This window comes from Coregonus clupeaformis, chromosome 25 (genome assembly GCF_020615455.1).
Source record: "Coregonus clupeaformis isolate EN_2021a chromosome 25, ASM2061545v1, whole genome shotgun sequence".
Classification (NCBI taxonomy): Eukaryota; Metazoa; Chordata; class Actinopteri; order Salmoniformes; family Salmonidae; genus Coregonus; species Coregonus clupeaformis.
The window spans coordinates 27,398,094-27,424,805 of NC_059216.1; the positions used below are offsets into that span (position 1 = coordinate 27,398,094).

General features: G+C 42.8%; 1 protein-coding gene across 4 annotated transcripts; it reads right to left on the bottom strand.

Moving 5' to 3' along the window:
• LOC121539485 (melanoma inhibitory activity protein 2-like) lies at positions 1-26,556 on the bottom strand. Of its 4 annotated transcripts, XM_041848009.1 has the most exons (26): positions 26,310-26,556; positions 26,045-26,131; positions 25,632-25,894; positions 22,126-22,382; positions 17,148-17,279; positions 16,927-17,037; positions 16,716-16,787; positions 16,468-16,578; positions 16,245-16,316; positions 15,994-16,098; positions 14,034-14,156; positions 12,019-12,130; positions 11,770-11,816; positions 11,594-11,684; positions 11,180-11,318; positions 10,694-10,795; positions 10,403-10,463; positions 10,253-10,288; positions 8,887-8,954; positions 8,676-8,755; positions 8,257-8,394; positions 7,667-7,795; positions 5,453-5,596; positions 4,036-4,085; positions 1,267-1,471; positions 1-1,040 (listed from the first exon to the last, which is right to left on the bottom strand). In XM_041848009.1, the coding sequence occupies exons 3-26, from the start codon at positions 25,780-25,782 to the stop codon at positions 877-879; spliced, it is 2,700 nt and encodes an 899-aa protein (XP_041703943.1). In that variant the 5' UTR covers positions 25,783-25,894; positions 26,045-26,131; positions 26,310-26,556; the 3' UTR covers positions 1-876. The 4 variants fall into 4 exon arrangements, with proteins under 4 accessions (XP_041703943.1, XP_041703944.1, XP_041703945.1 ...); XM_041848010.1 differs by lacking the exon at positions 7,667-7,795; XM_041848011.2 differs by lacking the exons at positions 25,632-25,894; positions 26,045-26,131; positions 26,310-26,556 and adding an exon at positions 22,567-23,241.
• Between the last annotated feature and the right edge of the window lie 156 nt (positions 26,557-26,712).

A 26,712-nucleotide genomic window follows, 5' to 3' on the forward strand; every position in this document is an offset into this window, starting at 1 on the left:
TGAGCTGGCATTCATTTATTATTTAATGCAATTCATTCTATAATCTGTTTTGAAGCGATTTCATCCTCTTCCATGATTATCCCCTAAATTATTTGATCTATGAAAATCTAAGACAACTAAACACTTGAGCATAATTTATTACACTTTTACAATATCACATTTCCATATTCCTTCAAGGCTAATAACACTACCGTAATTTCATGACATTCAATGATCAAACTATGGACGGTCAAGACCTCACAGCTAAAAGGTAATGAACATCTTTCAGCTCAATTGACAGGACATGTGAATGGACTACGGCTGGTATACATACACACTTCCCTTTTCACAATATTGGATTTTTCTCTTTATATACATGGGAAGAATGCGAGGGAGAAATTAGGGACTTATTTCAAAGTTAAAATAAAAAGGCTTTGACATTGCAAGCAAACACACCCTTCTCAAATTAGTCCAAGTCACCACTCAGAACAAGGCAGTCTCACAGACAGTTTAACATCAGCAGATTCACATAACTATAGAACTGCTTCAAAAAGACACTGCATTCAACATCAGAAAAACACATAGCAACAGTACTGAACTGTTACATAGATGATCACTAAGTACTTCCAGTTGTGTAAAACTCCTGGTGGTATTGTATTCTCTCATAACAGTCCTATGCCACTAATCCATTTTTGTGTGCGAAAGACTGGGGGGGAAACAATTCCACTGTCGGCCTCTAAAAAAACGGAAAGACAGTCACATGACTCAAGGTTACACTTCATGAACCAGTCCCTGAGCACATCCTCAGTCGCTCACTACTAGCACAACAGGAAGTGAAGTGCCACACAGGAAGCAGGCAGAGAGAGTTTCTCCCCCGAAGAGGGAGAAAGAGATGGCTCAGATGACATCATGTGGAGAAGGGGACTGGTCGGGAGGCTGTTCGCTGTCTGGTGGAGGGGTTCCAGGGGGGAAACTGTCAGGGTGGGGCCTCATGGGAGGGTAGCCCATATGCAACGGAGGTGGAAATCGCCCAAACATTCCCGGGGGAGGTGGCCCTCGCACTTCAGGGGAAACAAGGGGGAAAGGTTTACATTTAGTCATTAACAGTATTGATGTAGTGAATGCAGTATAGAATGATAATCCTCATCTCCCACCCATAGTTTATGTTATTATTATTACATTAAAACATTCTGTAACACTACTTAAAACCTTCAGTTATAAATGCATTATAACTACAAAGCACATATGAGCCTTTAATGTGTAAAGGATACAGAGACTAATACTTACTGCCCATGGGGGGCCCTGCTGGACCTCGTGGGGGGAAGAAGTCTGGGGGTCCGTAAGGGCCTGGGGGGCCTCTGCGTGCAAAGTAAGGGTCCATGGGTGGGAGGGGACCCATACCAGGGGGTCCTAAGGGAGGAGGCCCCATCCTCATGTCTACATCAGGGGGCATTCTCATGTCTCTCAGATCTCCAGGTGCTGACAGGTGGGACTGAGGGAACACATTTCAAATACAGATGTAGGATCTTAATTTGATCACCCTGTTGCAGGAAAACTTTCAGGAAATTAAAAACTTGCAATGTATTTGAGGTTTAGAAAGGCTTCTGAAGTTTGTAATTTCCACAAAAATGTCCATGAATTATAATCCATATAGTAATTCACATTTCCTGTAGCTGCAGGATTATTTTCCTGCTGTAGCAAACTGGCTCAAATTAAGACCCTACATCTGTACACATTTAGACAAAGATTGAACTGACATCACACTCTGAAATCCAAAAGGAAGAAGAAAGAAGGAAACTCAGTCGGGGTCTGATAGTCAAATACAAGTGCAATTGCAGAAAATCATCTGTGAAACTGTTAATTTTTCTCTCCGCCCCATGGCAGAATAAGTAGAATTGCAGCAAACCGCTGTTTTTCTATCCAGGGGGGGGGGATTTCTTTCACTTAGGGCCCCCAAATGGCTAGGACTGGCTCTGACTGCATGTGTGGGTATGAATGTGGGTACGCAGACCCGCGAGCCACTGCGGCCATAATGACGAGTTCAGACTTTTTGTAATCCCACACCCCCATCAAAGTTGCCCATCCCAGTAGTAGAACATTTTATTATCCCCAATGGGAAATTGGTTTTGCAGCAAAATATGTACCTATGTAATATGTAAAATATGTAAGCATTGTTGTTCACTAACTTACCCCAAGTAGGGAAAGGATGCCGGGGTTGAAAAGTAATAAAATGGGAGTATATACAGTGGGGGAAAAAAGTATTTAGTCAGCCACCAATTGTGCAAGTTCTCCCAATTAAAAAGATGAGAGGCCTGTAATTTTCATCATAGGTAAACGTGAACTATGACAGACAAAATGAGGGAAAAAAATCCAGAAAATCACATTGTAGGATTTTTAATGAATTTATTTGCAAATTATGGTGGAAAATAAGTATTTGGTCAATAACAAAAGTTTCTCAATACTTTGTTATATACCCTTTGTTGGCAATGACACAGGTCAAACGTTTTCTGTAAGTCTTCACAAGGTTTTCACACACTGTTGCTGGTATTTTGTCCCATTCCTCCATGCAGATCTCCTCTAGAGCAGTGATGTTTTGGGGCTGTCGCTGGGCAACACAGACTTTCAACTCCCTCCAAAGATTTTCTATGGGGTTGAGATCTGGAGACTGGCTAGGCCACTCCAGGACCTTGAAATGCTTCTTACGTAGCCACTCCTTCATTGCCCGGGTGGTGTGTTTGGGATCATTGTCATGCTGAAAGACCCAGCCACATTTCATCTTCAATGCCCTTGCTGATGGAAGGAGGTTTTCACTCAAAATCTCACGATACATGGCCCCATTCATTCTTTCCTTTACACGGATCAGTCGTCCTGGTCCCTTTGCAGAAAAACAGCCCCAAAGTATGATGTTTCCACCCCCATGCTTCACAGTAGGTATGGTGTTCTTTGGATGCAACTCAGCATTATTTGTCCTCCAAACACGATGAGTTGAGTTTTTACCAAAAAGTTCTATTTTGGTTTCATCTGACCATATGACATTCTCCCAATCCTCTTCTGGATCATCCAAACTTCAGACGGGCCTGGACATGTACTGGCTTAAGCAGGGGGACACATCTAGCACTGCAGGATTTGAGTACCTGGCGGCGTAGTGTGTTACTGATGGTAGGCTTTGTTACTTTGGTCCCAGCTCTCTGCAGGTCATTCACTAGGTCCTCCTGTGTGGTTCTGGGATTTTTGCTCTCTGTTCTTGTGATCATTTTGTCCCCACGGGGTGAGATCTTGCGTGGAGCCCCAGATCGAGGGAGATTATCAGTGGTCTTGTATATCTTCCATTTCCTAATAATTGCTCCCACAGTTGATTTCTTCAAACCAAGCTGCTTACCTATTGCAGATTCAGTCTTCCCAGCCTGGTGCAGGTCTACAATTTTGTTTCTGGTGTCCTTTGACAGCTCTTTGGTCTTGGCCATAGTGGAGTTTGGAGTGTGACTGTTTGAGGTTGTGGACAGGTGTATTTTATACTGATAACAAGTTCAAACAGGTGCCATTAATACAGGTAACGAGTGGAGGACAGAGGAGCCTCTTAAAGAAGAAGTTACAGGTCTGTGAGAGCCAGAAATCTTGCTTGTTTGTAGGTGACCAAATACTTATTTTCCACCATCATTTGCAAATAAATTCATTAAAAATCCTATAATGTGATTTTCTGGATTTTTTTTCCTCAATTTGTCTGTCATAGTTGACGTGTACCTATGATGAAAATTACAGGCCTCTCTCATCTTTTTAAGTGGGAGAACTTGCACAATTGGTGGCTGACTAAATACTTTTTTCCCCCACTGTGTGTGTGTGTGTATATATATATATATATATAAACAAGGGGGATTGGAAGTGATGCAGACAATTACATTGATGGAAATTACAATCTATCTGCAATATTAAAGGTGATCTACCCCCCAAAAAAAAAGAGAAAAATATATATGTATCCATGGACAGAGAGAGAGAGAGAGCGAGAGACAGTACATGAATGGTCCAATGTATTGTTAATAGAAGGGTTAGAATACTTACATCTCTTTCATTTTCACCAGGACCCATGCTGTTTTCCATAAATGATGAGTCTGCAAGAACACAAAAAAAAAACACACAGTAAGAACCTAGCTAGATCCACTTCAAGCTTTGGTGGGTTTATTTCATTCAATCCTTAAGAACTTGATGAAGAGGGTTCATTCATGCTCTTTAATGCTATTAGCTTAACTGTCAAAACAAGGGAGTTTCCACATTGGGCACAATCAGTGTTGTGATTAGTTACTTGAAAAAGTAATACATTACATATTACACATTACTTTGTGTTACTCTACCAAAGATAGGCTACTTAGTAACTCAAGTTTGATCACAAGTTTCTCCTTTCATCTGTGGCGCTGCTTTCCTGTGCTAGTCTACAAAAGCTGCTCTATCATATGGGCTGCTTACTTAGCCATATCTGCACACACAGTGCATTCGGAAAGTATTCAGACCCCTTGACTTTTCCCACATTGTTACGTTGCAGCCTTATTCTAAAATAAACTTCTTTTTTTAAATCCACTTATCAATCTACACACAATAACCCATAATGACAAAGCAAAAACAGTTTTTTGCATTTTTTGCCAAAAATAAATAAATACTGAAATATCACATTTACAGAAGTATTAAGACCCTTTACTCAGTACTTTGTTGAAGTACCTTCGGCAGCGATTACAGCCTCAAGTCTTCTTAGGTATGACGCTACAAGCTTGGCACACATGTATTTGGGGAGTTTCTCCCGTTCTTCTCTGCAGATCCTCTCAAGCTCTGTCAGGTTGGATGGGGAGCGTCGCTGCACAGCTATTTTCAGGTCTCTCCAGAGATGTTCGATCGGGTTCAAGTCCGGGCTCTGGCTGGGCCACTCAAGGACATTCAGAGACTTGTACCGAAGCCACTCCTGCATTGTCTTGGCTGTGTGCTTAGGGTCGTTGTCCTCCCTGACCAAGGCCCTTCTCCCCCAATTGCTCAATTTAGCTGGGTGGCCAGCTCTAGGAAGAGTCTTGGTGGTTCCAAACTTCTTCCATTTAAGAGTGATGGAGGCCACTGTGTTCTTGGGGACCAAGAACCCAATTTGAAAAATGTACTTGTTACTTTACTCCGTACTCATAAAGTAATCTGATTACGTAACCCCCAACACTGGGCAAACTATCCTGCTCATTCTCTACCTAACACTAGATAGTTCTTCAGAGGTATACTAATCATCTACACTCCTACTATTCAGTGTGCTGCTGATGAAGGAGCTTGGTCTGAGTCACGTCCTGAAATGTATTTCATCACTTCAGTTACATACTCCCAAGCACTAAACATCCTTTTGAAGTTTATATGACAGAGTGGCTATGGTGCAGAGATGCAGTATCAATCACTTTTTAAAAACTAATTATATGGTGCTGTAATACAGAAAGAACGGTAAAAGGAGGGTTCTCACCAGATTGATCTCCAGGGTGGGGCCCAAAGCTGTGGGGCTCAGCAGGACCGGGGCCCCTGGATGGGAGGGGGCCCATAGGCCCAAGGGGAAACGCTCCGGGCAGGGGTCTCCTGTAGAGAAGACCTGGGTCTCGATACATATACCCTTTATGAGCAGAGAGAGAGAGCACTGTTTCATCAGCCTTATTCAGACCAGCTGCGCAAAGGATGGGGATCACACAGTGGGGGATCAGAACAGAAATGTCCAAATCAAAACAACCACTCTGCTGTCCAAAGGGGACTGGAGCAAAAAAATAGAAGCCTCTTTGCAGATCACGAAACAAAAAAAGAAACATACATTTAAATCATGATGCATTTAGTTAGTACACAACAAAACAGTGACAGTAGTAGAATGGGTATGATGGAATTGTCGTTGACTAATCAAAATACAGTGATGCCACATGCTAAATCGCTCCCCCATGATAACTGAACTAAATGGTTAAAAGGTTCCTAGTTCCAGTGAATTTTAGACATCTTAAACCAGGCGGAGGCCAGAGTTGGGAAGCAGCAGGGGCCCAGGGGAACAAGGCCAAAGTGAGTGTGGAGAAAACTCTGGAACAAACCAGTGGCGACTCAGGGTCTGACTCCTCAATGCAGCGGCCTGCAGTCTGTGTGGCCCTGCTGCGTGACTCAGAGGTGAGGCTGGAACCACTACAGCTGACCACATACACTACATGACCAAAAGTATGTGGACACCTCCTCATCGAACATCTCATTCCAAAACCATGGGCATTAATATAGAGTTGGTCCCCCCTTTGCAGCTATAACAGCCTCCACTCTTCTGGGAAGGCTTTCCACTATATGTTGGAACATTGCTGCGGGGACTTGCTTCCATTCAGCCACAAGAGCATTAGTGAGGTCGGGCACTGACATTGGGCGATTAGGCCCGCAGTCGGCGTTCCAATTCATCCCAAAGGTGTTCGATAGGGTTGAGGTCAGGGCTCTGTGCAGGCCAGTCAAGTTCTTCCACACCGATCTCAACAAACCATTTCTGTATGGATCTCGCTTTGTGCACGGGGGCATTGTCATGCTAAAACAGGAAAGGACCTTCCCCAAACTGTTGCCACAAAGTTGGAAGCACAGAATCGTCTAGAATTTCATTGTATGCTGTAGTGATTTCCCTTCACTGGAACTAAGGGGCCTAGCACAAACCATGAAAAACAGCCCCAGACCATTATTCCTCATCTTTACAGTTGGCACTATGCATTCGGGCAGGTAGCGTTGTAAAAAAAAAAAAAAACATTTAATGAAGCTCCCGACGAACAGTTCTTGTGCTGACGTTGCTTCCAGAGGCAGTTTGGAAGTCGGTAGTGAGTGTTGCAACCGAGGACATATGATTTTTACACGCTGTGCGCTTCAGCACTCGGCGGTACCGTTTTGTGAGCTTGTGTGGCCTACCACTTCGCGGCTGAGCCGTTGTTGCTCCTAGACGTTTCCACTTCACAATAACAGCGCTTACAGTTGACCGGGGCAGCTCTAGCAGGACAGAAATTTGACAAACTGACTTGTTGGAAAGGTGGCATCCTATGACGGTGCCATGTTGAAAGTCACTGAGCTCTTCAGTAAGGCCATTCTACTGCCAATGTTTGTCTATGGAGATGGCATGGCTGTGTGCTCAATTTTATACACCTGTCAACAACGGGTGTGGCTGAAATAGCTGAATCCATTCATTTGAAGGGGTGTCCACATACTTCTGTATATATAGTGTAGTAGTCATACACTCACTGACCACAACTAGGTCTGTACCTCAGACTGACAACAGTGATTTGAACCAATAAAGAGAATCTCAAACCTCTCACAGGGCCGGCTGACCACAACAGAGTACCACAATAGTAACCAACTGAGGGGAATTATTTAGTTGTGAACAAATCTCTGACAGTTGATTAACAAATATAATATTCTCACCCTATAACTAATTATATTTCTCTACAACCCAAAAGAAAGTCAGGACATCTTTACATAGCAAAAGATGGTAAAACACAATGAAGCAAATAAATAACGAACACACACTCTTTAGGACTGATACTGAATGCAAATAAGTATTTGTCACACACAATAACACAATATAGTAGACTAGAAGATTAAAACAGAAGAATAGAATAACTTCTGTCTGTAGTGATTGGAGGGGCTGCTGAGATCATTGGGGGGGGGCGATAGCAGGTGGTCATCACCGTACCTGGAGGGGGTATAGGTGGGTCCCTGCGATCCCTTTCCCAGGAGGGAGATATCGAGCCACTGTCAGAGTGAGGACCACCACTCCGATCAGAGTCCACCCCACCAGGGGGATCTACCAGGCCTCGGGATACTGGTTATTTATGAGTGTGAGAGTGAGAGTGAGAGAGAGAGAGAGAAAGAGCCAGCATAATGTCAATGAGTTCATGAAGCTAGGATGACAAGACCAGAATACATCATGCGCAAAGACAATGCTCCCTCTGTAGGCGATACAGCTGCACATCATTCCCCATCTTGCTGTGCATGCTCGCCGCCAAGGCAATTTAGACTATAAAGATAAGCTCTGTAACAGATGTGCCTACCTTCCAGTAAATTAAGATTTAGCATGTACTTGTATCAGGTGATTAAGAACAGATTTCAGCATTGCTTTACTCAATAACTTAATTGACAGGAGATTCAATAATAATCTAAAGTGAATTAATTGACAGTAGGTTAAATAATAATCCATTTATCCTGCTGATTATTTTTCTTAATGGCATTTTCACCATGTCATGGCACATTCACTGAGGAGGGGGTTTGTACTGGAGAAGTCACCTCTGCCTCCCGGTCCCATGGGAGGGAAGTTTGGAGAGAGGTGTGGCGGGCCATCCATCAGGGTGGGCGGAGACAGGAAGGCTCTGTTCTCAGAGGCGGGGCGACCCAGGGGGGAGGGGCCATACGGTGACCTTTCACCTGCAGGACAGGGAGAGACAGAAAGTTCAAATATCAGAATAATGACCTATTCAACACCTAGTCCCTAGTACACGATAGGCACTCCTGTAGACCTGAGAGGATTGCATGGATATAATGTAAGTAGTTCTGTTAATAACTTCATCTTGCCTTTCGGATTGTCACCATATTGCTTTCACCTATCCAATCCTCTCAATGTAGGGAGTAGGGGCTAGGGGGCGAGTTGGGAGTCAGCAGAGGATATCATTATAGTTAGGGTGATAGGAGGGTTATTATAGACTCACCTCTGAACGGTCTGCCCATGTTGTCCAGAGCATAGGGGCCTTTCTCCACCACATCCAGCTTGAACTGAGTATCAGTCAATCTGCATGGAGACACACCACAGCTGAAGAATACTTTCCACACTGCAGGGAAATACTATTTTGTACCAACACATCCCATCAAGTCTGGTGAAACTGACTGCACTTCAATAGAAAAGTATTCTTTAGTACTTACTTCTGCCTGAGGTGTGCATTCTCTCTTTTAATGTCAGCCAGGTCACGGTCGGCAGCTCGTGCTGCTAGCTACAATGCAGACAACAGAGATTACAGATGAGTCGCCAGGCTGAGGAAATCACATTTAAGCACTGATTCCGCATGTGTCTTTCTGCTGCTCATTAAGAAAAATGAGATGTGGGTCTTGGGGGTGTGGTTCGATGTGGGTGTGTTATGTTTGTATATCGTACCCTGGCAGTTACTGTTGTTTGTCCCTCTTGAGACACCGTGGCAACAACATAGCCACTATCACTTCCTCAAAATAGTCTGAATTGATTGCACAATTTTACATCTACATTTTAGTCATTTAGCAGATGCTCTTATCCAGAGCGACTTACAGTTTAGTGAGTGCATACATTTTTCATACTGGCCCCCCGTGGGAAACTAACCCACAACCCTGGCGTTGCAAGCGCCATGCTCTACCAACTGAGCTACAGGAGGGCTGGTGTTTGGTGCAGTATTTCTCAATTATTTTTTTAACTAGTCAGTGCACTGCAGACAGTATGAGTACCGAGTCAGCTGCTGCTGGCTGCACTCAGGACTGATTTCTGAGAACATTTCTACAACTTCATCAGCAAGCTGTCAGCTTATCAAGTCACTGGCGAGTGGCGACGTGTGTGCTTCAGTGCCGTTTTATTTTTTTTACAATCTATTACCAGAGTTTGCGTCTGTCTGGCAGTGTTTCATAGCAAATTATGTTACAAAACAGGTCACGGCGGGTCACAAGATGCTCACGAATGGGTTTCGAATTTCGGAATATTGACAAGTGGCAGTTGGGATGCAAGTGTGCATCGTCTTAGTTCTCATTTTGCCCAAAACAGTGGCAGACTTGAGTGATCACTATCAAACACATCAGCAAGTGGCCACTCCATAAAGAGCTTAGGGGCCAAGCGTTCTTTCAACATAACATTGGCGACATGTTGTCTTATGTAAACATGCGCTGCGTAATTGGCAGGTCTGTCTCACTGTCTGGAGGTTCTGCGATTGGATAGAGCGCAATCAGCGCAGATGTTTATCCATGCATGACAACCTCCTTTGGCGTTACCATCTCGTGTTAGTGGGCATGGTTGTAATCCAAACCCAGCCCTTACATAAATTGTGGCGACCTCAGTTACACAAATCTCACAAAACTCAGTTTTGGAATATACTGACTTTATAACCAAAATGATCGTACTTACACTTTAGTCAATTTTGGCACCGGAATAAACGTTTCTAATATCGATTCCACATAGGCTGTTTTCAACCAGAGATTCGTTCAATTGCTCTTTAACATGACTATGAGCTGAGGTGTGCTCCATAGTGTATGTATGTTACTACTACATACTTACCCAGTTATTGTGTGCCTTCTTTTCCTGGGAAGTTATCTGAAAGATGGAGGGAGAATGACATTTGTCATTGGCTATACATCAGATAATTGCATGTGGTGAATGTTTTCCCCCCTCTTCCAGTCTCTTACGACAGACTGTCAGATCTCCCACCTGGATTTTGTAGGCCTGGTTGGTCTTCTCCAGCTCATCCTCGAGGTCTTGTGCTCTTTGCCTTTGTGTGAAAGCAAAACAGCACCCTGACTCACAATACAAAACACCCTGCGAATATTTTGGACATGTGCAACTCTTCATGTTTCACAAAATGAATTGCATCTATTCGATTGACAGCAAGTGTACTGAAAGTATACATTTAATTTAAGGCCTGTATTAAAACACTGTAAACAAGAGACAGTTGATATCTGGAGTCAGGGATGGTGTGTGTGTGTGTGTCCAGTAGCCGACCTGTAGCTGCTGAGCTCCTCCACGGCCAGGCTGATGCTCCTGTCAGCCTTGGTCAGCTTCGCCTCCTTCTGCTGACGCTCCCTCTCCTCCACCGTCAGCAACCTGACACCAGGGAGAACACCCATTATATGCATACCACAGAGTGGAACAGCCATGATCAGACAAACATTACTAGGCCCTGTGCAGCTCAGTCAGTAGAGCATGGCGCTTGCAACGCCACAGGTCGTGGGTTCGATTCCCATTGGGGCCACCCATACGTAAAACGGCATGCACGCATGACTGTAAGTCGCTTTGGATAAAAGTGTCTGCTAAATGGCATATATTATTATATTACCAGGCATACAGCAGTTCATTAGCCCCACTCATTGAAGATAGTTTGGTTACACTTCATAATAACTTTCATAAATAAGCCATTATAAATGCATATAAATCCTTCATGGATGAAGCTGTGCATTTGGGTCAGCCACTCTAAGTCTCGTACAGTACCTGTGTAGTTTGAGTTCATTCTCCTGGTACATCTCCGTCATGATCTGCAGTTTCTGCTGGAGTTTCTGCACCTGGCCCGTGTACTTCTCACTCTCTGTCTGCAGAGAGTCCTTCTCATTCTCCAGTTTCTTAATCCGCTCTGCAACCCAAGAGTCAAGCTGGTGTTAAAAACTAGACATGATTTTCATTAAAAGTCAGAGGTTTAGGCCGGTTTCCTGGACACAGACGCATGTCCTTTTTAGTCCATGAGTACAAGGCTTAATATGCGTCTGGGAAACCAACCCTTTGTGTCTGTTGTATCATGAAAACAGCAACTGAAGCTCATTTCAATACATTTATGTACATTATAAAATGAATGTTGTTTTATTCTCCACCGTGATAAGTTACTACTGAACAGCATCATACTCCGCTTACCTTGGAGATCCTCCTTGGCCTTGACTTCATCCGCTAGCTTGGCAAACACTCTGTCCTTGTCTTCATCCACCGACTTCAAGTCTGCATTCATCTAAAAAGAAAAAGAACTAACATTTTCCATCTATCGCTGACAAGTTTTGTTCTTAAGACAGAATTTGATTTAAGTGAAGACATACCTTTGCCGCATGAATTAGTTTCTGTATTCTGTGTCGTTGATGGTTATCTGTGTATAAAGAATTAACAAAAAAAGTAACATCTGGGAAAACGCAGATATCCCACTCCCACTCAGTCAATATCCTGACTCAAATGTTTTTTAAAATCCCATATATGACCTTGCATAATAATACCAAGAGATGGTGAGCGAAGGCCAGTTGATCATACTTCATACCTACTGGCGGTTATAGCCTTATCTACCAGAACCTCACCTGGCCCCTCTCCATTTTCCTCCCCTCGTGTCCTGTTTATCTCCTCTCCGTTGGCTCCGTCCTCCAGCACTGAGTCCCAGTCCTTTATCTTCAACAGGCAGTCTGTCAGGGACTAATGGAGAGAGAGAGAAAAGGCTTTACCATTCAAATAACTATAGTTTTTCCCCCAAGGAAACGTATTTTGTTGAGTGGTACATACAGTTGAAGTCGGAAGTTTACATACACTTAGGTTGGAGTCATTAAAACTCGTTTTTCAACCACTCCACAAATTTCTTGTTAACAAACTATAGTTTTGGCAAGTCGGTTAGGACATCTATTTTGTGCATGACAAGTAATTTTTCCAACAATTGTTTACAGACAGATTATTTGATTTATAATTCACTGTATCACAATTCCAGTGGGTCAGAAGTTTACATACACTAAGTTGACTGTGCTTTTAAACAACTTGGAAAATTCCAGAAAATGATGTCATGGCTTTAGAAGCTTCTGATAGGCTAATTGACATAATTTGAGTCAATTGGAGGTGTACCTGTGGATGTATTGCAAGGCCTACCTTCAAACTCAGTGCCTCTTTGCTTGACATCATGGGAAAATCAAAAGAAATCAGCTAAGATGTCAGAATAAAATGTGTAGACCTCCACAAGTCTGGTTCATCCTTGGGAGCAATTTCCAAACGCCTGAAGGTACCACGTTCATCTGTACAAACAATAATACGCAAGTATAAACACCATCGGACCACACAGCCGTCATACCGCTCAGGAAGGAGACTCGTTCTGTCTCCTAGAGATGAACGTACCTTAGTGCGAAAAGTGCAAATCATTCCCAGAACAACAGCAAAGGACCTTGTGAAGATGCTGGAGGAAACAGGTACAAAAGTATCTATATCCACAGTAAAACGAGTCCTATATCGACATAACCTGAAAGGCCGCTCAGCAAGGAAGAAGCCACTGCTCCAAAACCGCCATTAAAAAAGCCAGACTACGGTTTGCAACTGCACATGGGGACAAAGATTGTACTTTTTGGAGAAATGTCCTCTGGTCTGATGAAACAAAAATAGAACTGTTTGGCCATAATGACCATTGTTATGTTTGGAGGAAAACGGGGGTTGCTTGCAAGCCGAAGAACACCATTCCAAACGTGAAGCACGGGGGTGGCAGCATCATGCTGTGGGGTTGCTTTGCTGCAGGAGGGACTGGTGCACTTCACAAAATAGATGGCATCATGAGGAAGGAAAATTATGTGGATATATTGAAGCAATATCTCAAGACATCAGTCAGGAAGTTAATGCTTGGTCGCAAATGGGTCTTCCAAATGGACAATGACCCCAAGCATACTTCCAAAGCTGTGGCAAAATGGCTTAAGGACAACAAAGTCAAGGTATTGGAGTGGCCATCACAAAGCCCTGACCTCAATCCTATAGAAAATGTGTGGGCAGAACTGAAAAAGCGTGTGCGAGCAAGGAGGCCTACAAACCTGACTCAGTTACACCAGCTCTGTCTGGAGGAATGGGACAAAATTCACCCAACTTATTGTGGGAAGCTTGTGGAAGGCTACCCGAAACGTTTGACCCAAGTTAAACAATTTAAAAGGCAATACACTCAATTAGTATTTGGTAGCATGTAAACTTCTGACCCACTGGGAATGTAATGAAATAAATAAAAGCTGAAATAAATAATTCTCTACTATTATTCTGACATTTCACATTCTTAAAATAAAGTGGTCATCCTAACTGACCTAAGACTGGGAATTTTTACTAGGATTAAATGTCAGGAATTGTGAAAAACTGAGTTTAAATGTATTTGGCTAAGGTGTATGTAATTTATAATAAATAACAGGCAATAGAGGATTACCATTATGAACATAGCCTCAAACAGGCTGGGCCACTTAGGGTGTCACCTAACTAATGTGTGTGGTGACTGGGTTTTCCCAGTACAGGGCAGAATAGCAAAATGTTTGTTGTAGGCACACATCTTGCTGTATGTGGTTTTTGCCAGTGCAGTAATATGAATGCAAACCTTGATGCTCTCGTCTTTGGTGGCAGCATCCTGCACCATTCCAGTATAGGAGCTCTCACACATCCTCATCTCCTCTTCCAGTTCGCTCATCCGCTCCCCCCAGCCCTCTGCTTCCTGGACCAGCTGTGGGAAGAGGGGGAGAGGTTGAGGATCCCACCAGAATATAGGACACTTTCTGCTTTCTCTTCAGGACAACCCATGCAGGTTCTTTGTAACAACCGCAACCAAGGCTGATATGGAACTGGAGTATACAACAATATTAGTGACAAAGCCATACATATACAGTGAGGGAAAAAAGTATTTCATCCCCTGCTGATTTTGTACGTTTGCCCACTGACAAAGAAATGATCAGTCTATACTTTTATTGGTAGGTTTATTTGAACAGTGAGAGACAGAATAACAACAAAAGAATCCAGAAAAACGCATGTCAAAAATGTTATAAATTGATTTGTATTTTAATGAGGGAAATAAGTATTTGACCCCCTCTCAATCAGAAAGATTTCTGGCTCCCAGGTGTCTTTTATACAGGTAATGAGCTGAGATTAGGAGCACACTCTTAAAGGGAGTGCTCCTAATCTCAGCTTGTTACCTGTATAAAAGACACCTGTCCATAGAAGCAATCAATCAGATTCTAAACTCTCCACCATGGACAAGACCAAAGAGCTCTCCAAGGATGTCAGGGACAAGATTGTAGACCTACACAAGGCAGGAATGGGCTACAAGACCATCGCCAAGCAGCTTGGTGAGAAGGTGACAACAGTTGGTGCGATTATTCGCACATGGAAGAAACACAAAATAACTGTCAATCTCCCTCGGCCTGGGGCTCCATGCAAGATCTCACCTCATGGAGTTGCAATGATCATGAGAACGGTGAGGAATCAGCCCAGAACTACACAGGAGGATCTTGTCAATGATCTCAAGGCAGCTGGGACCATAGTCACCAAGAAAACAATTGGTAACACACTATGCCGTGAAGGACTGAAATCCTGCAGCGCCCGCAAGGTCCCCCTGCTCAAGAAAGCACATATACAGGCCCGTCTGAAGTTTGCCAATGAACATCTGAATGATTCAGAGGAGAACTGGGTGACAGTGTTGTGGTCAGATGAGACCAAAATCGAGCTCTTTGGCATCAACTCAACTCGCCGTGTTTGGAGGAGGAGGAATGCTGCCTATGACCCCAAGAACACCATCCCCACTGTCAAACATGGAGGTGGAAACATTATACTTTGGGGGGGGGGGGTTTCTGCTAAGGGGACAGGACAACTTCACCGCATCAAAGGGACGATGGACGGGGCCATGTACCTTCAAATCTTGGGTGAGAACCTCCTTCCCTCAGCCAGGGCATTGAAAATGGGTTGTGTATGGGTAGTCCAGCATGACAATGACCCAAAACACACGACCAAGGCAACAAAGGAGTGGCTCAAGAAGAAGCACATTAAGGTCCTGGAGTGGCCTAGCCAGTCTCCAGACCATAATCCCATAGAAAATCTGTGGAGGGAGCTGAAGGTTTGAGTTGCCAAACGTCAGCCTCGAAACCTTAATGACTTGGAGAAGATCTGCAAAGAGGAGTGCGACAAAATCCCTCCTGAGATGTGTGCAAACCTGGTGGCCAACTACAAGAAACGTCTGACCTCTGTGATTGCCAACAAGGGTTTTGCCACCAAGTACTAAGTCATGTTTTGCAGAGGGGTCAAATACTTATTTCCCTCATTAAAATGCAAATGAATTTATAACATTTTTGACATGTGTTTTTCTGGATTTTTTTGTTGTTATTCTGTCTCTCACTGTTCAAATAAACCTACCATTAAAATGATAGACTGATCATGTCTTTGTCAGTGGTCAAACGTACAAAATCAGCAGGGGATCAAATACTTTTTTCCCCTCACTGTAGATATTAATGGCTCTGATTAGTGGGTACTGTATAGCTGTAAATGGACATCTTATAGGTCAGGTTACATACCTGCAAATTTTTCTCCTGGAGCAAGGCCTTCTCTTCTTTTGCTGCCTCCAGATTATTCTGATTCCTCTCACTGTTCATGTCATATATTTTCAGGGTTGTCTGTGCCTGAAAAGAGAGCAAAATGTGTTACATCTAACCTGGCTCTGAGTGTGTCGACATGATTAACATGCCAAACAGGAAGGAATTACAATTAACATGATGTTCATGATACATAACACTAAATGGGGACTTGTGTCAGCGTCAGATTTTACCTGCTCTGTCTGGGACTTGAGGTCCCTGGTTTCTTCTTCTACGGTTTTCAAGGTTTCCTGCATATCTGCAATCTGTAAAATTGCACAAAACACCACATCTCAAAAAGAATTAACTGAAATATGAGAGCAAAGAGTGAAACAAAAAATAAAAGATGTCAACGCATAAACATCAAAACACAGCAAAAGGTGACGAGAAAAATGTCTAGTCCGAAGTCAAACTCACTGTCTTCTCCTGCTGCAACCTCCTCGCTCTCTGGATATTCAGGTCCTCCTTTAACTTTTCTATATCCTCTCCAAGCTGTGCATTTGACTGTTTCAGCCTCTGGGACATCACCTGAAGAGGAGACCATTAAAGGTTTACTCGGACTTGAAAGTCCTTTTATACCATTTGCCAGTGTAATTTAGAGGTGAAATATGGGAATGTTTATTCAGTATTGAGAACAATCATACTGTATAATTTGTGTGTCTTACCTCCAGATTCTCTCGCTCTGAAGCTTGAGCCAAAATACCACTATTCCACAAGGCAGAATCCAGTTTTTCATACTAAAAAGGTACATAAATAAACATAAACAAACAGTAGCAAAGGCATTCATAGCACACAGGTTCATACAAAACATGTAATTTCAGAAGGCAGTCAGTCAGTCAGACACACACACACTGCATTCTTTGACATAGGACTCACCTTTTGTTGAACCTCACTCAAAGTCTTAAGGACTTTGCACTTTTCATCTAATAGTTCAGCCACCTTCTGGCCCATCCGCCTCTCTTTGCCTGAATACAGTCTGCTCTTTATCTGGAAACAAGAACAATTTAGTGAGCTTGGTCACTCCCCAATCAAAAGTAAGAATGCTGTTGTTCATCCCTATACTTGCATGCTGGTATAATATCAGACAGTCAACTTACACATTGGTAGAACCTGCAGCTGAACAATAGGAGGGTGCCTAACCCCAGTAAGGCAGTGACGATGACAGCTTCCCATGGCAGTCCATACAGGTCAGGACCTGGCCTTACGTCATCAGGAAGGGACGACACGACCTGGGTAGAAAATAAAATACTTACACTTCCATTCAAAAGTTTGGGATCACTTAGATATGTCCTTGTTTTCCATGAAAACATACATGAGTTTGAATAGGAAATATAGCAAAATGCATAGGAAATGTAGTCATTGACAAGGTTAGAAATAATGATTTTTTATAGAAATAATAATTGTGTCCTTCAAACTTTGCTTTCGTCAAAGAATCCTCCATTTGCAGCAAATACAGCCTTGCAGACCTTTGGCATTCTAGTTGTCAATTTGTTGATGTAATCTGAAGAGATTTCACCCCATGCTTCCTGAAGCACCTCCCACAAGTTTGATTGGCTTGATGGCACTTCTTACGTACCATACGGTCAAGCTACTCCCACAACAGCTCAATAGGGTTGAGGTCCGGTGACTGTGCTGGCCACTCCATTATAGACAGAATACAGCTGACTGCTTCTTCCCTAAATAGTTATTGCATAGTTTGGAGCTGTGCGTTGGGTCATTTTCCTGTTGTAGGAGGAAATTGGCTCCAATCAAGAGCCGTCCACAGGGTATGGCATGGCGTTGCAAAATGGAGTGATAGCCTTCCTTCTTCATGATCCCTTTCACTCTGTACAAATCTCCCACTTTACCAACACCAAAGCACCCCCAGACCATCACATTGCCTCCACCATGCTTGACAGATGGCATCAAACACTCGTCCAGCATATTTTCATTTGGTCTGAGTCTCACAAATGTTCTTCTTTGTGATCCAAACACAGGTGGTGAGGGTAGGCAACATCACCTCCGCCACACTGACCCTCAACATAGGGGCCCCACAGAGGTGTGCTTAGTCCCCTCCTGTACTCCCTGTTCAACCACGACTGCGTGGCCACGTACGACTCCAACACAATCATCAAGTTTGCTGACAACACGACGGTGGTAGGCCTGACCACCGGTGATGATGAGTCAGCCTACAGGGAGGAGGTCAGGGACCTGGCAGTGTAGTGCCAGAACAACAACCTATCCCTCAACCCCAGTAAGACCAAGGAGCCGATCGTGGACTACAGGAAACAGGAGGAGCGAGCACGCCCCCATCCACATCGACGGGGCCGCAGTGGAGCAGGTCAAGAGCTTCAAGTTCCTTGGTGTCCAAATCACTAAAGACTTAAAATGGTCCAAACACACGCGCACAGTCTCCCTCTCAGGAGATTGAAAAGGTTTGGCATGGGCCCTCAAAAAGTTATACAGCTGTACCATTGAGAGCATTTTGACTGGCTGCATCACTACCTGGTATGGCAATAGCACTGCCCTCGATCGCATGGCGCACAGAGGGTGGTGCGGACAGCCCAGTACATCACTGGGGCCGAGCTCCCTGCCATCCAGGACATCGTTAAAGACTCCAACCACCCAAGCCATAGACTATTATCTCTGCTTCCGCACGGCAAGCGGTACCGGTGCATCAAGTCTGGCACCAACAGGCTCTTGAACAGCTTCTGTCCTCAAGCAATAAGACTGATAAATAGCTAACAAAATAGCTACACAGAGTATCTGAGTTAACCTTGTATCCGCACTGACCTTTTTATTTTTGCACTGTCTATGCACACTCACAGGGCCCACACACTCACACGATCATCTGCTCACGCACACATAATATGCACATACACTTGTACTGACTGTACACACACACACACACACACACTCACATACAAGCTGCTGCTACTCTGTTTATCTTATATCCTGATGCCTAGTCACCTTACCCGTATACATATCTACCTCCATCACTCCAGTATCCCTGCACATTGGAAATATGGTATTGGAACTGACCCTGTATATAGTATGCTAACTTACTTATTGTGTTCGTCATACCTCTTTTTTGTTGTTGTATTACATTGTTATTGATTATTGCATTGTTGTGGTGAGTTTGCAAGAAAGGCATTTCACTATACTTGTGCATGTGACATTAAAACTTCAAACTAACTAGCCAGCTATGTAGCTACTTAGGGTGTTTTCACACTTTGTGAACTCAGTGCAGATCGCTTATTTTTTTTGTTCCGAGTTCGGTTTGCTAGAATTCCGCGTACCGGTTCACTTTTTTTAGGGCAATGTGAACACAAAGCTCTCCAGGTTCGCTTGTCATTATTCCCGCACCACACACATTTCTGCGCATCCTTGACAATCGCTAATCAATATATAATTGCAGCACGCTTTTTTTCCGCGAATCTGCACATCATCATCTTCTCTCGTTTGTGGCACCAATGTGAGGATTTATTGCAGGAGGAACAGTGTTGCGTGAATAATTACTAGCGAACCTGGGGAGTTTTGCGTTCACATTGCCCTAAAAAAAGTGAACCGGTACGCGGAATTCTAGCGAACCGAACTCAGACCACCTCTCGAGATGGTCTCAGTTCAGTTCGGTTCGCTTCTGGGGCTCTTTTGAGGGGTCTGAGTCTGAATTAAGCGAACCGCACGGAGTTCACAAAAATTGGCTTAAAAGGACCAAGAAGTGTGAAAACACCCTTAAATTAGGATACAACTGTTGCTTACGTTAGTTAGCTGACTAAATTAGCTAACATTAGCTTAGTTACGTTATCTTACCAGGAAACAGTGTTCTCGTGGTCAACGAGACACTAGCTAGCTAGTTAACTAAACAATATAGATAAGCCATATCTGATAGTCCTACACATTGAAATCATTGAATTAACACAAATTACAAAATTGGCTAGCTAGATACACCAGTTGATGTTTTTAGCATTGACGAGTCCAAGCTAGCTAACTAGCTAGCATGCTCATTTGATTTGACACTCACATCTCTCACTTTCTCCACGGCTAGAGTGTAATAGGTCCTTGCTGTCATTTTATAATCAGCCACTTGGGTAGCAACTGCCTCACCACTTGATTGATCTTCCATTTGTCGAATATTTCATTGAAATATTATTTCCAGGATTAGGTTAACATTGAAAAAAACGAATGCCCAGCTGTCACTTTGAAGTATCGGTGGCAACATGAAGCTGGAGAGTTGGGACACGTCATGACGCTCAAACGTACGGAGGTTGATGCTATTTTATGCACCCAGAACTCGCTAAAACGACTCACTTTCGTTTATATTTTCCTAAAACAAATATTGGTTGATTTATATAATTCTAATCCTACACAATCTTATCTTATTTGACTTTTCACTCAAAATGAGTATTGGTAAACGTTACAACGCCCCCACTTCCTGCTTTAATGTTGAGTTGGTATATTCTCAACGTCACCAATTGTTGAACTATCCATGCTATGTGGGATCCTTTGGACGCCCCTACCCCATGACGTTGACATTTTAAATTGTTAGGGTTAGAGTAGAGGTTAAGGTTAGGGTTAGTATTTAGTCTATGGACGTCCCAAGGATTCTTAATAGCACACACTGGGAACGCCACACCGGGGCGCATTTAAACTGACACCAGAGAGGAAGAGGCGAAACAAGAGGTGTTACTCAGCCAAAAATCTGTCCACGAAAATAATGCACGAAGTGTAAGAATTTTTGTATGGAGGTCAATGAGAGAGTGTCTAATTTGGTCAACAAAAAATTTAATTGCTAATTTTCTATGTGAGGCTTCGTGGTTAGTTTGTTACAAATGCACTGATATAAGTGGAGGCACCTGGCATTTTGGCATCTTTGAAAAAAACGACTTTATATCGGGGTTGTCCCTGTTGTAATAGAGATAGATAGAGGACTCATCAAATAAAATGTTATTGGTCTGGTACACATTTTGCAGATGTTATTGCAGGTGCTTATCATGGCTATAACCTGTTTTAGCATGGACATAACCACTTTTAGCATGGACATAACCCTTTTTAGCATGGACACTGCCATTGAGGGTTCCACCATTTTAAAGTAGTCAACTGGATGGGGATTCCTATGAATTGGGAGCAATCAGCCAATGAAGAAGAAGAAAATGGAATACTTTAAAATGGAGATAGCCTCAATGGCGCTGCCCATGCTGTCACAGATGCTATAATGTCACAGATACAAAGATGAGTCCTCTACCTATCTCTATGGCCTGTTGTTCACATGCATATCTGCCCTATCATTGGCTAAAATGGTCCCACCTGATCTCTCCTTCCGACCTGCCTTCCATCTTTGAGGACATGTATTTCCATTGTTAGAGCAGGTCAATATAATAGGCAATCTTTGGTGACACTCAAACTGATGAAACCTGAATGAAACAAATGCAAATTGTGGTACCCTACAAAATGTTTTGAAAACAACACATATCCAACCTCTATACCTATTCTCAAATAATCTATAAACATGGAATAAGTTACCTTTCCCTCCAGCTGAGACTAATTGTCACCAAAGTCCCTCTGCTGTCACCTGCCCTGCCCTATCAGAGTAGGCCCAGAAGTTGTTGTTGGTTGGGTGTTCACCTTTCAGCTAACTTTTCAGTGCATGTCCAAAACACTACTTCTCACTCACCTGGTCAACATCCTGAACCTCCATCTCTATTCTCAATATAAAATGCTCATGTTATTGCACTACCACAGTGCAGTGAATAGCTTAGTCACCAAAGCCAACTCCTCAAAGTGTTGGGTGATGACAGTGACAGATGACATGTTGCATACCAGAGAAACATACCAGAGGTTCTAAAGGACCAGCTTCTTCAGCTATCAGGTCAATTAATAGTGTATTGTGTGTATTGTGCTGTTATGTCAAATTCAAATGCCACAACCAAAGTTCCCTCTTGGAAGAATTAAGCTAGTCTATTCTATTGATGTTGAAGAGGGGGCATTCATATTGACACATCCACAGTGCAGTCCAATCCTTTTAAATGTGGTCTCATTACATCTCAATAGATGACAAAGGGGTATACTTAAAAACAGTCATGTAAACATTCTTACCTTTACAGTGAGCCATTTCAGAAGCGCCTTAACTGTCTGCATATGAGCAATAATATCACCAGTGACTTGACATGCAGAAGTCAAAAGATATTCCACCACTGCAGGCTTATCTTTAACTCCCTCCCTGGTTTGCCCATCCATCTGCCAGTCTGAATGGCCCACCTCAGTAGAGATATCTTCTCCTTTCAGGTTGGTTAGGTCTTTGTTTTCCTTGCGAGTAAAACAATCGTCATTGACGCAGATTGTCTTGTCTGTATCTGCAGGAGAACATATTGTATTATGACACCATATCATTCTTAAAACATGAAGACAGATTTAGCACACTTCTAACAATGACCAAATATAAAAACTTTGACAAAATATGCTAACCTTTCCTATATTGACATGCAAGAGACATGCGAACAAAATCAATAAACGTTTCTCATACTACTTTAGTAGTACCTTGATTGTCTTTCATACTGACAGTTGCTTTCAATGGTAGGAATCTTTTTTAAATGTTTGACAAGAGTATTTCTAGTTTTTGTAGTGACATGCGTTTTGTGGATTTATCTTCATCCTCCAGAAATCCACCAGATGGAGCTTTTGTCTCATCCATGTGATACTGCAGGAGCCTCTCAAAGTCTGACATTATAGCAAGGTCATTATCACCATCTTGGCCCTAATTCAAAGTCTGTGAGCATCCTAGGCTGTAGTCAAGCCACAGGAGTTTGTGCTTCCCAAACAAATCCAACAAAGTAGTTATCTCATCTGCACTTAGGTGCTTTTCAATATTCTTGTATTCTTTCAGAAATGTTGTAGCTCTGTGAGAGTCCTCTATTGAAGGTGACTGAGACTGTGGTTCTGGTTCATGGAGGTCCAAGTCAAGTATTTCCTGGCTACTGACTGATGAGATGTGATTACTGTCATCCATCTGATTCCTGTCTTCTAGTGGCAGATTATTGTCCTCAATTGCTGTCGTCTGGTCATGCATCATCCTGGATCTATCCTTCACGACGTTTTCCTCGTCACTGTCTTTTTTAGATTCATTGGACTCCCCTTGTTCATGAATGAAATCTTCCACTGACAAGTTTTCTGTATCTGCCTCCTCAAGGATTGCTGTATGTCTTTGTTCACTTCCTGTTACTGTCTCAGGGGGAACTAGCTCTCAGCTGTCAGGATAACTTTTGATTTTAGCATCATGTCTGGAACGGCTCTGTGTTTCATCATTCTCAAAGACATGTGTAGGGAGAGTAGCTTGACCCCCATTGTCTTGCTCAACTTCAACTATTTTCCCTGGTTCTATCCACTCTGTCTCAGTAACTTCAATATTTGAACCTATCACAGATGCTTTGCCCACTATATTACTTTCCCCATCATCATTGGCTTTATCAGATAAAAGTTTGTTACTTGTAGTGTCATCATTTAGTATAGTTGAGTCTAACACTGGGTCATAGGTAATGTTTATCAACCCTACTTTATCTATGGGATCGGCCTCAATGTGCCAATCCTTGGAATGATCAGAGGAAAGAAATTCCTCTTGATCAACAACTTCCATTACATTGGAATTACATCCCTCATAGTTAGAAGAGAACGAGTCTTTCAGCGAAACGGAATCTTTGTCGATATCTTCAACATGAACATTCTTATCTGGTGCCTCGAATGTATTCTCATTCTTATCCTTACTTTCCCCCTCCTCACATGAGGTAATCAAATTATGTCCTTCCTCTCCTGAGACATTTTCAGTGACAGGTTCAGCTAGGGATAGATTCAGGATAGGTTCAGCTATTTCAGCCTCCTGAGCATCATGCAGATAGGGGTCAGGTGTCTGTGTGATCGTCCCCAGGACTGAAGCATCATCAGTTGCTGGTGGGTTTGTCTGATTATCACTGTCCTCTTCTGCCTGGCTCTGAGACACTAGAATACTGTCCTCTCCTGTCTGATTGGATGAGACCACTTCAATACCTGTACTGTCAATGTCCTCCACCTTAGCATGCATTACAGACATGTCCTCCGATACATCAGGTAGCTCCTCTGTCAGTATTTCTGCTTTTGTCTGAATAAGAGTCAAATCAGATAGATTTGGAATCCCTGAGCCTTCTAAAGCGTCCCGACCAACTGAATGATCAGTCTCAACATCATCCAGGCTATTTTCAGAGACGTCAGCAGCAGGACTCTCTTGATGGTGATTAGAGGCATCTTCATCACATGAATGCAAAAGCCCATTGAGGAGCACAGTTGATTTTTGCATGTCCTCATTGTCCGACACTAATTGGTTTGGCTCTACATCTCCATGGGAACTGAAAAGTTCATTAGTGGTGGTGACATCATCTAACTCTAATCTACCTGCAGAGTTATGCTCATCATTTTCATTGATCTCAGCAATAGCTTTTTCAGGATCAACTTCAAGATTCAGTATTCCAGTTGTGTTCTGTAATTGAGGGTCGTGGGACAATGAAATATTCTTGCTAGTGTCAAGTAGCTGTTTGAATGCCTCCTGTATTTCATTAGCACTCTGAACCTTACCTAGATCTAATCGAGGGGGATGTGGAGCCTCATTGCTGTCATTACCATCATTATCATCCTTCCTCCCTACAGATACCTCAGAAGAATCATATGGGATAGCCGTCTGAGGAGTAGGGGAGATCTCTCTATTGGCATCTGCGTCTGCCGGTTTTATATCTGTTACCTCATCACTTGGAGCATTTTTATCATCGGTATCTGCCTGAAACAGTGATGCCAGAGTGTCAAACATGGACGAGAACACAGGGTGAGACTCTGTTTCTGACTGAAGGCTGATATCTTTAGACTCTTTATCCTTGTCTATAACTGTATCCTCCTCCTCCTCCTCCTCCTCATTATCCTGTTCCCCATAAAGGCCTGCAATATTATTATAGATGCTGCCATACCACCCTGCATCTTCCTCTTTTCTAAATTCGCCATATTTGGTGATTTCTTCCTGATGGTCCTCTTGACCGTCGTCATAATCCCCAACAGGTTTTGAGGGGTGTGTGTCTGTTCTCTGTCTCCTTACCAGTGTCATCATCTCTGTGGTGCTCTGTTTCTTTTATTTGCTCCACTGTAGCATCATGATGAGACTGACTTAAGTCAAGGTCATGTGGGTCTGTTGTACCTGTCATTTCTTCTGGATCGATGTTTTCCTCTCTGCCTGCTGCTGGTACTCTCTCTTCAACTTTATTCTGATTAGACTGACCAAAATTTAAGACATCTCTAATGCCAATATTCAACCAGTAGTTAGAAGGTGGGGGTTGCTCTTCCACTTCCTTTTCAATGGGCTTCTCCTCCTCTGGAGCTTTTTCACCAAAACTGAAGACACTAGTCAGTCCATCTCCAAATCAGACAGACTTTTCAGTCTGTTCCGTCTCTTCCTCAAATTGGTTCCCATCAATGTCCAAAGCAAGTTTCCTGCTCCTGAAAGACTGTTCTGGGTTGTCTTCTTTGGGATCATCAGGGCTTTCACCACCTAAACCAAGGCATCCAGTTACTGTAGTCAATCCACTGAGACCCACCTTGTTTGCTAGGTGCAGGTTTGGTATCCTCTGAGAAGTCTTCCATTCCGGCCTGATTGGCATCTTTGTTTCCTGTTTCATCAGTTTCCTGTTTCCTGTTTTCAATGTTTGGACACAAAGGCATCTTTGGAAGTTTTAGATTTTTTAGCATTATTGGTGGCGATCTCTTGAAATTCTGAAACTATATAATCTTCATTGTCCCACTCACTGGAGTCATTATCAATTAATATGCCATACTCATCAATGCAGAAGAAGTCATGTTTCTGAAAGGAACAGAAGAATAGCTTTAACAGAATGTCTTTAACAGCAAGGTTTACAGCACCGATTATTCACCCTTTAATGCACATATATTTTCAGTACACAAATACATTCCCAAAACTAAAATGCATAGAGTACTGCTGTGTAAAGATTACCTGTGTGGCTACTTCTTTCTCTGTGTTTGCATAAATTTCATCAACTTTCACAGCATATTTTGGGAAATACCCAAATCGTCTGTCAATCTGAAATACAGTATAGGGTACAAACATTATTGTATATTTCTGGCCCTGACCCGACTCAGCAAGCCTATGAAAAGTCACATAAGGTAATCATAGGAATTTTTACTTTACAGGATAGGATAGAAAAAACGAATTTGTTATATGTGCTGCATATTTCTTTTTTCTCTTGTTGTGTACTTACTTTCACACTCGGAGTCTCCACACATTTTGAAGTCAGACAACAATCCCCAAGTTAGAGTTGGAAAAATGTAAATAGTAAATGTCCAAAGGTATATCATTTAAATAGCCATATTGATGTTGGAAAGTCCAGTCATGTAAAATGGTCCATATACTAAAACCTGACTAAAACAGTGCTTGAGGTGAACAGTCAGGTTGCATTGAATTCCATAGTGTCAAATGGACATTGCCTTCAAGCTGTTGCTGTCACATCTCAACAAGTATGGACGTTTCAATAGCTAAATGAGGGATTCAAGATACAATGTAACTGAGGGGTAATGATTAACTTGGTGCACTTGTAACAAGATACCAATTTAATTTATCAAGAGCTGATCAATAAGAAACACAAACAACCAATAATTAGATAA

Excerpts from the sequence above, each read along its gene's own strand:
- LOC121539485 (XM_041848009.1), bottom strand. The coding sequence starts at position 25,782 with ATGCTAAAAAATCTAAAACTTCCAAAGATGCCTTTGTGTCCAAACATT. Across the intron at positions 14,157-15,993 it reads TCCAGGAGAAAAATTTGCAG|CTGGTCCAGGAAGCAGAGGG; the intron begins GTATGTAACCTG and ends CTCTTCCCACAG. Across the intron at positions 11,817-12,018 it reads GGAAAATGGAGAGGGGCCAG|ATAACCATCAACGACACAGA; the intron begins GTGAGGTTCTGG and ends CTTTATACACAG.